Source organism: Poecilia latipinna, unplaced genomic scaffold (genome assembly GCF_001443285.1).
Source record: "Poecilia latipinna isolate Pla-1442-1.1 unplaced genomic scaffold, P_latipinna-1.0 Scaffold161, whole genome shotgun sequence".
Classification (NCBI taxonomy): domain Eukaryota; kingdom Metazoa; phylum Chordata; class Actinopteri; order Cyprinodontiformes; family Poeciliidae; genus Poecilia; species Poecilia latipinna.
Genome location: NW_015112777.1, coordinates 447,487 through 457,962, shown reverse-complemented (window position 1 = coordinate 457,962; position 10,476 = coordinate 447,487). Strand labels below are relative to the sequence as shown.

Here is a 10,476-nt window from a genome sequence, read left to right as displayed (position 1 = left end):
TTTACATTTTGCCAAGGGGTTTTTTTTTGGTAGTTTTTTTCATTAATTTCTGGCCGTTTTTTTTTTTTTTTTTTTCTACTGGGATTTGCATGATTTCTCTTTAGAGATGAGTTCCTCGTTTTGTCCTCTTCACAGATTTCCTATCAGCTGAGTCACTCCAAAACAATAATATTACTTCCAATCAGAAGAACCATGTCGGTTAATTAAAATAGTAGTTTGGGCCTAATTATGCTATATGTACCATGTTATTGGCAGAATAGATGCCATGCATTTGATGAGAGCATGCTTCCTTTGGTCCCTAAAGACTTGAGACTTAACTTGAGAGACATGACATGTGAACGTTCCTCAAGTTTGCTAATTAGCAATTTATTCTTAAAATCTCAGAACCTTTTGGACATTTATTTAAATACACATATGTTCATATGAATAAAGAAAGGCTAGACTCCAACAACCAATGGAGAATATGAATTTCTGCTGAGAAAAGTCAAAAGTGCAGAATCTGCTGAGGTTTTAAAAACATCTATAAATCATTTCTTATCTCCTAACAACTGCTCCCCCCCCCCCTCTTCTTTCCACAGGAAACCCTAATAGACTGCTACAAACCCACAGAGGTGAGCTTCTTTAAAGCACATAAACCATTAGAGCCAAAGCCTGCACCCACCATGTTCTAATATGTTAATGAATACCTAATTATGTGCGCACAATCACAAATAAGCTACCTGATACAGGACTTCATAATATTCATTACCTGCAGTATTCACACTGACGTGTTCAGAGACATAAGAGTCTGGTTTTAGGTGAGGTTGCATTAGGCTATTTGCATGATTAAAGCTTTTAAAAACCAATCACATTAATTCCACACATGGTGAATTTTCCCCCCCATCTGTCATCATCACCATGTGTGGTTTTATTACAAGGTCAATGCTGTTGAGCTACAGCTGTATATGCAACTACATACCTCCACAAGAGTACTAATTTTTAAATACCCATTAATTATATTTAGCTTTACTGTAATATACAACGAACCCTAAAACCAATGTTTGACGCTCAAGACGATTCTGTACCCATTTAAATGCGTTTCCCGTAAACATTTAGGCTGTACCTACCCTCTCTCAGGATTAAAAATGGTGCACACAGCTACCCTTACACCCTTCCCCTCAGTCAAGTGGAAATAAGAAGTGAAAGACCGGGGGTAATTGATATACAAGATGAATGTGAACGAAAGGTGAAAGGACTTTGAGATTGCTTCTTGAAGGCAGAGTGGGGAAGATAACAGGAGATTCAAGACATGAGGTGAGAAGGGGAGTGATGAGGCAGAGAGGGTTGTTCGGGTTAAATGAAAAAACACCTGCTGGGTAAAAGATGAATGCAGGTAGGAAGGGGGAGACATCTGGAATTGGACATTGAGCACCGTCCCGTATAATAAGGTAGTTAACAACTAACTCCAGACCTTGATATAACCTCTTGCTTGATTCTGAGAGTGTCTGTCGCAGTAGTCTTTACTTAGCATCTAGTTTTGCTTTGTTTCTTACAAAATTATGGACTTCAGAAAAAGCTAATTTCATCAAACACTCACAGGGTTTCAAATCTAGATTTACACGCTCCTATACGTTCTGAAACACCAGCTACTAAATAACCATGAAAACAAAAAATGTATTGGCGTTTTGATTGCTTCTGCATTGATATTTTTTTTTGTTCTCTTTTGAGAAAAATGTCTTAATATTTAATAATAAGTTGATGTTTTAATTCAATTAAATAATTAAATGTCCTAGTGTGTGTGTTTAATCTGAAATAATTTTAGTTCAGTTAGCTTGTTTACCCTTGTAGGCCATTAAAATACACAAATTATGTTGATTCTTGTGCATCTGAAAATGACTTTAAGCTCCTTATTTTGGGAATTTTTGGCAGCCATCTACTAATCGAAATGAGGAATTGTCTGCTTTGCGAAATCCAACCAGCAACTCCAAAGACTTAATTTTCCTGGAAGCATTCAAATGACTCCTTAGTCACCTCACTGAATTTAATTTGCATCTCTGAGCAGACTAACTTTGTTTTACTTTTCTTCTTCAGAACTTTGTCAGTGAGTTGCTGTGCAGGATAAGGGGGATGAGGAAGCTCAGCGCTCCGACCAAGAAGGGCCTATAATGGCTTACTTGTCCAGTATCAACCAACCATAAACTACGTCACTACAGCTTCACCTACTTTACTCACCCAACATGAACTCTCATAATGCAGAATTGTTTATCAAAACTCTAGGAAACACCCCGCAATCTGCCAACATGCACCACGATATCCATAATCTGGCACCCATCATTCATTTTAAAGCACAGAGGATTACAAGTCATGATAACATAAGACTGTTGACAGTTACTTACGCAAAAAAAAAAGAAAAAGAAATTTAAAAAATCTGTGTGTGTTTTGAGTGATGGATAAAAATGTCAAGACCAGGAATGTGCTCGGACTGCGAGTATGTTTATAACAATATTTTCACCACCTAAATCTAGATGTTCAGCTCACACTTTTTTAAGACCAAAAGAATTGGGAAAAAATAACCAAAAACTTTAAGACAAAACAAGAAAGAAATTAATCAAAGGAGGTGGTTAAAAAAAAAAGTTACGATAGGTGCACAATTAGCTGTAGCTCTATACAAACACAATTCTTCATAATTAAGTTTTTTTCTTCTTTTACTGGAGTCTCTGCTGTTACGTCACAAGAAAAAACAAAACAAAAAAAAACATATGTGGTCATTTCTTGTTCACGTGAGTCAAAAGTGGTTTTCAGCCATTTTTTCTCGTCAACCGTTTTGTCCACATCACATCAGTGCTAGGAGATGCGAAGGAGAGCCGTTCTTTTGACTTTTAAGCACAGAGCATTATAATTATACATAATTAATCTGTTCAGTCCATTGTTTTAATGTAAAACCTCTGATTGGAGTGGCGACATATTTATTAACGAAACACTACCAATATTTTTGCTAGTTATTTAATGTTGTACTTTTCATCTCAGCAAGGCATGATGGGTGTTGCAGTTCTCCGTTTCGAGACTACAAAAACCTGTATGATTGGCAGCCTTTCATTGATCGTGTTCTTCGTGCTCCGTCTGAGGGCTGATGTGACCATTTATGCTCCAGCGTTGTAGGTTATTCTCATTGGTTTCATTCACCTCCGCTAACATGGTTTTTTTTCTGATAACGGACAATGTTGCCTTTAAGGACATTCAGGATGAGTGCCGCAAGCCTCAGCTACCGACAGACATGGTAAATGCCATGAAGTCAAACCCTGAAACCAACATGCAGTACACTGGTTGCAAAGAGTTCACACACCCCTATTAAAACACCAGAGTTATGTGATGTAAAAAATATGAGACGAAGATAAATGATTTCAGAGTGTTTTCCACCCTTAATGTGTCCACAACAAAAATTTTTAAAATATTGAAATCTTTTGGGGGTAAAAAACAATAATGTGGTTGCACATCCACAAGATAATGCTTTGTCGCAGCTGCTTTGGGTTTTACTGTCACTCCGCCCTCATGCATCAAGACCACGCAAAGTTTTCCGACTGCCCTTTAAAATTGTGAAGTTGTCTTCTTTGTTCTTGTGATTGACACTTTTTGACGTCGAGATCCTGCTGATGATTTAAAAGCTCTACGTAAACCATGGCTTTCTCTGTGACATGGAAAAACCCACTACAATTGTTGAATTTTACTTAGTGTTAATCAGAGGCACTTTGATTAACACCAAAATTTCCCTAAAATGCAAAAGTTTTTTTTTTTTTTTTGATTGAGAAGCTTAAAGGTCATATTAAAGGTGGAAAAGCTTAAGCATCACTAAAATCTCCCATTCAAACAGGGGTGTGGTAACTTTTTAGATCCATTTGAAAGGCAACACTCCAATCAGTCATGTTCTGTAATTGAAGGTGTGCTAAATGTATCATATCCAAAATGTCATGCGTCCCGAGTCAGAATTTTCATGCTGAATTTTAAAACAGACTGTTTTGTAGGTTATAACTAAGTGAATACAAACTTTAAGGCGTTTAAACCTTTGCATTTTGCAGAAAATGTTGCAACTGCATATAGCCAGGTTTAAAAGGATGAAGGTAAAGGTATCAATTAATGATGGTGGCCTTTTATTACACCAACAACACCAACAAACCTGTAGAGTCTGATACAATCACGCATTATGGCTTTGGGCTCAGTAATTTTCAACGTAGATGTACCAGTGAGATCGGGGCAGGCTAACACCTGCCACTGGATCCATCAACTTCTAAAGGAAAAAAGCAGAACAATGTTGGATTAAAACATAAGAGAGACACCCATTTGCATGCTAACAACAGAGATTCATAGAGTATAACCTTATATTTAAGCAAAAAAAAAAAACATCTTTTTTTTGACTTGCCTAAGATGTATGACTTTGTAGATCAATTACTGTGGAGTCAACGTGAGTGTCACGTTGGAAAGAATCCAGGAAAATTTTAAATGGTGCTGTTTTTGATGTTCTTCCCAGAATTTAGTTGTGCATAAAAAAGCGTTTTCACTGTTGAATGATGCCAGAGAAATGTGTTTGAAAGAAACATGTCTGTTTAAAACCGGGTTTTTTCTTTCCCCCCCCTCCCCCTTCCCCTCTGTGGGTACTGGCCCAGTTAAAGATATAACGTGTAACAAAGATTGCATGTTTGCCAGATGAAGCCATTAATGGAAACTGGGATACAGTTTTGCTGAGGTCATCTAAACTATTTTCTCTCAAGGATCAGTTCAGGGACAAGAGGCTGATATTTTATAAGTTATTGGATTTCATGTAGAGAGTGATTTGAAAGTGACTGTTTTACAAAGCTTTACATTTGCATGAATTTTTAAAGTAGCATGTCGAGGGGGAAACATTTTTTTGCCCAAAGTTGTTTTTTTTTTGTTTTGTTTTTTTTTAAATAAATTTAAACACTTTCCTTTTTATACATTTACAATGATTAATGCTATTGCTTTCATCACTGATGCTAGGAATAACCTATTCAGGTTTGAAGCTGAACTTTTACTTTGTACATCCACAATGAGTATTCCTGTTTATAAAATGTAATGTGGTGTGTGGTTTGTTTTTTGCTGATAATGAAAATAAATAATAAAAAAAAAATGCAGAATACTTGTGTATTGTTTGAATTTTTTTTTCCTGTGTGTGCAATTTTCTTGCAGAGGAATGTGATTCTGGCCTGTTGGTATTTATTTATACTAAAGGGTATAAATGTCAGACTACTGTGCTCATGAATACTCATAATGCATCCATTTGCAGCTGTAGGATTGGGATGTTCTTCCACATGAGTGTATTGGAGCACAAGGAGCATATTACATCTTTATAGTTGGCAGTAGATTAGTAGGACACCCCCATACGCTGTCTGGTTCTGTAAAGAGCTCATCCGGGTATGACATTATTGCTCAGTGTGTGCATGAGTACCTTTCCTCAGTGAGATGTCTACCCCCCCCATATGGGCTAGCCTACTGGCCTACTGTACCCTGTTGCTGGGTAGAAATGTTTGATATCTTATGTTCAAAGAGAAACCAAAACAGATGTATTGTTTGTAGTGGATACAGATCAGTTTAGAGAACATTAAAATGTGGCCGCTTATTTCCCCACCAAGAGAACGTGAAAGTGATGGTTTTGCGTCTTCACCGATTTATTCTTTGAGAAGAAAACCTTCTGCGAAACCGACGGGGCCTCACACCTGCACACAAACACACCACTGAATGTTACTGGGGCGGTGAGACCGATGCCGTCACAGACCGGTGCCAGACTGGTGCCGTCACAATCAAGTGCTGAAACGGGGCTGCTTGTGCCTTTAAATTTCATGACCCACTTTTCACAGCTGGGCCTGGCAGGCAGCACTCATGCATGCGTGCCGCCTTGAATAATTGGGACTGCAAGGTGAATGTGAGGAGAATAGCTAAGGACAGGAGCCTCCCTCGCCACTCGGAGGGCTACGCACCAGCGAGCTTTGGACCAGCACGCTCGGTCATGGTGCTCGAGTGGGGGTAAAGCCGATGTGAAAGGATGATAGCTGTTTGGCAGAAGATTGGAGCCTCTCTGAGTCCATGACATAATGTGAAAGGACAAATGTGCCCTTATTGATGGCTGCTGGCAGACTGTACTGTCAGATCTGAGCATTTCTCAGGAATGAAACAGAAACGGATACATCCCCAAGCAAAATATCCCAAATGAACTCAGTATAATTTTTTGCATATATTCCTTTCCCCTCCAACAGTTTACAGTCTCAATACTACATTTTCTACTGCTACAGATTACTTTGCCGTTTTCCCCCCATCATCTCCCTCGCAGATAAGGTGATCCATCATGACAGTACTGTACGGAGACAGAAACAGAGAAGCGGGGGGGATGAAGATTAAAAAGATGCTTTTTGACAGGGGCAGAGCAGAGAGAGTTGACAAACAGCGAGAGATGGAGAGTGGCACTGACAACATCTCCAAACGGTCCCCAGTTGAAGGACAAACCGTCCATGTCCACCACTGTGGCGCTCTCCCTCTCTCAACAGGACATAAATGAGGCGGTGCTTCATGCTGCTGTGGGCCTGCTTCATCATTCACATGACAGGCAATTCACCGTCTATTACCTATGAGACATTCTATGCATTTAAGCTGCACACTGTGATACAGTGCCTTGGAAGTTAACCAATAACCTTCAACCTTTGTGTATTTTGTCACATTACAAGCTCACAGTTTGATGTGTTTTAGGTCCATTTTAAAGGATAGATCAACGCCAAGTAGCAGGAAATAGGAAGTTGTGGTTTCCAGCAGCTTTACGAGATCTGGATACTTACTTACTACTACTCCATTTCTACTCGACCATGACATTTACTCCAGCAAACCACTTAAAACGACGTCCTCTTTCCTCTACATTATAAATACTACATACACGTGTTCTACTTCTACAGACCCTGTGTATATCTGCGTGTGTGTGTGTGTGTGTGTGTGTGTGTGTTGGTGTGGGACAGGGGGCGTTGGTTGAAATCTCAAGGGGAATCCTGTTAATTTCACTACAATGGACCCATTCTATTTTTTACTCTACACATAAATGTTCCAACTCCAAGCATGAAAAGATGTAGGCACATACAACATCACACAGTCCGCTAAAGTATTTTCTGCTGTACCTTTACTAGTACAGCTGCTGTGTTTAGAACCGATTTAAAGCCACTTTGGTAAAAGCAGGTTAAAGTAGATTCATGATTTTATGGTGGAACAAATGAGATATTTTATGAACTGCACAGAAACAGGCGTTGTATTGTAAATTAATCATGAAAATCAATTAAGTTTCACTTCGCATTAAAGTTGTAACCATAAGAATGCACTTGGAGCCTATTTTCATGGTAAATTAATGGAACAATGAATCAAAACCCGCCTCGTATATGTTCACGTCAAATTTTATTCAATTCTTAGCTTTTTGTCTGACCAAAGGTTTTTCTTTAATGAGATAGACAAGTGATAATAGGCCTGTCAAATATTTTAATAGACTCCAGGCCCTGAAATCAAGATGTGTTTAGATTTGCATGCAGACTTTTTTGCATGTTTCCACTGAGATTTAAATCACTCCAAGCCTGAAATGTCCAGGTGCTTGCAAAACTTTCCCTTAGAATATTTACTCTATAGTTAAGATATTGTCTTCTTTTCTTGAGTATCTCAACACATTTTATCCAGTGGCAAACAGCAAGAGGAGCATGATCCATTCTGAGTCCTCACTTTGAGAATGTTGTGCTTGATAGCTAATGTTTTCGTTTGCTTACAAGAACTACAAACTGTACCCGTTTAGGTTTGAACTGACAGTGAAACAATTTCTACTTTACCCAGGTTATCTCTTCCAAAAGGACAAGAACAGTTGCAGTATATGACATATTGACTTACAATGGGAAAACTCCTTACTCACCATTTGTAGATAGTTGTACAGTTAGAAAAAAAAAAAAAAAAAGAAAGGATCAAGATTTTTAAAGAACTAGTCAAGCAGTGTGTCCAAGTCCCCCCCAAGTCATTTTGCACCCTTCCATTTGAATACTACTTACTTTTTTCTGGGTATGAAAAAGGAACTTTGGCTGCAGGACACTTTAAAATCATGCTTCAGTTCCTACCTGCCTAATGACTCACAAGAGCTTTACAATCCACTTAAGTGTATTGTAAGGAACTGCAAGACAAAAACAATGTCAACTAGCAGGAGTTTGCTCAGAGTTACTTTGGTTGGAGTTCATAATCTTTCGCATTTTACAAGAGTCGATCAAACCCAACACGGACATGAACCATCTGCCAACGGAAATAAGGTGTCTATAAAATAATACATGAGATTTCTGTATCGCTAGCACAGTAAATATCGAAATACATAACCAAAGCTATGAAATGGTTTGTAAACAGACACAATGTAAAAAAAAAAAAAAAAAACTGGGATGAAATGAATGGGTACGAACTGATGAACGGGAGAATCAGCCACAGCTGCAGAAACACCTGAACAGGAAGTTTCAGCAACACATGACACAGCACGAAAGTTGTCCAAAAATGGCAACAGTTTTGAGTGACTGGCAACCCAAACATTCGGTCATGTACTCTTGCAACAGGCCGTGGTGACTTAGATGTTTATGTAGTGGTTATGTGGTGGTTTATAGTTGAAATAGCCTCTTTGCTTATTATCAAAATAATACGTTGGTAGATCTCACACTAAAACCATTGACTAGAATACCTCTGCAGCCGGAAAAAGGATTAAATCGGGGATTTACAATTAATGACACCATTACAAGCACAGAGGGATATGCTTGTTGACCTGTTTTGAGCATGACCTACTTGTTTTTGAGACATTTACTTCATTATGATTGGCGTTTTGTTGGCAAACATAAAGGAACGAGACTGCTTAATGTGTATGTGTGTGTGTGTGTGTGTGTGTGTGTGTGTGTGTATGTGAATGTGAATGTGACTGTGCACAGGAAGGGTAAGTCTGTTTAGACAACATGGGAAGAATCCTGCTGGGGGATCTTTGTCTGCTCAGATCATTCTCTTCAATGCCATCTGTTTCCAGCAAATTATTTAGATAATTAAAGAGGATATTTTTACCACCCATATCAAACCAGAGAACATCTTTGGTGCACATGCAGAAGAATATTTTACCAATTACAGAGATAATTTGCAGGATACTGTTACCTACATAAGTCTTTATAAAAAAAAAAAAAGATTTATTTTATTAGTCTTGCAGGAGTCATATCTGTAAAAAACAGACAATCTTTTCTCTGGATTCTTGAAACATATTTAATCTCTATCCTGATGTTCAAAGGCCTAAAAGCTCGCTGATTTCCTAGTGAACAAAATAGAAGCTAATCCAAGTGACCCTGTGAAGAGACTCGCTCTAGAAATCAATTAGTTCTTCAATCGGCTTATTCCCTGACAGACCACCCCCCACCCTCAGCCGAGTGCAGCCTTCAATGAAAAACCCTAGAATTAATCAGGGAAATGTCTGGCAAGCAGTCCAACTCTAATTCAAGTCAAAGAAATATATATGTTTTTTTTAAGGGTCTACCCATTTAGTACATAGAATAAAAGTAAAACAAGCATTCTGTGGGCGATGAATATCAAGATTTATCTGTTCGGGGTCTTTTACTATATTTTTTGTGTTCTCCAATTAATGACAGGTCTATCAGCCTTTCATCAAAACATTTGAACACAGCCAGATTCACAGAACTTTGATCTCACCTTGTGTGCTTAACCAGCCTACCGATTTAATCCTGTTCTGGGATTCTGAGACAGGCAATTTAAACAAATATAAAATAGGGGGAGGGAGAAAAATAGACCATACACAAAACCTGAGGAGCTGAAAGAAATGGGACGTCTTAGTCTGGAGGGGATCTGTGTGAAACAACAGCTGTGGGGGTTGACGGTCTCAGATCAAACCCCCTTGAAATAAAAACACAGGGGAGCTGAATGAGTACAGTCCTTTTTTTCATTCCCAGTCGTTTTGCTCTGTGCATCTCCCAACCCGTTAGACAACATGTTTATCTGTCTGCCAGCATCCGAGTATATACCTACAGGCCAATCTCCTCCTTCCTCCTCCTCCATCTGAGAAATCGCCAAACAGCTGGTTGCCATGGCTCCAGATTTCTCTGCACCAATCAAATCCTGTTTTGCTCAGGGTAAAAGAAGAGGCTACAACAACACAGTCTGGTTAAAAAGCAGGGATATTAAGAGAGATTATCCAGGAACAGCAAAACATTTTGCCAATATTGCAGAGTAAATTAACAGACATGCACTTGTGATATTTGGGCCTCATTGTGTCTAATTGCAATGTCCTTTTGTTATGTCTCTTACATGTTTTGGATTGTAATGATCTCAAGCATTTTTCATATCTAAACAAAATCTGTACCACCTGCCTCCTGTACTGTACGGATTGAATTTATGAAAGAACCAAAAATAACAAAGATACCGAAGCAACAAAAGACACTGAATGTTGTTTTGATG

At 38.5% G+C, this 10,476-nt stretch overlaps 1 protein-coding gene across 1 annotated transcript in view; it reads left to right on the top strand.

The window, feature by feature from the left end:
- The window catches only part of ppp1r14c (protein phosphatase 1, regulatory (inhibitor) subunit 14C), a 21,992-nt gene extending 19,443 nt beyond the window's left edge, over window positions 1-2,549 (top strand). The window contains exons 3-4 of the mRNA XM_015029765.1: window positions 579-611; window positions 2,071-2,549. Of these exons, the coding sequence (XP_014885251.1) occupies window positions 579-611; window positions 2,071-2,145 (108 nt within the window). The 3' untranslated portion in view covers window positions 2,146-2,549. The remainder of the gene's footprint in view (window positions 1-578; window positions 612-2,070) is intronic.
- The last annotated feature ends 7,927 nt before the right edge of the window (window positions 2,550-10,476 follow it).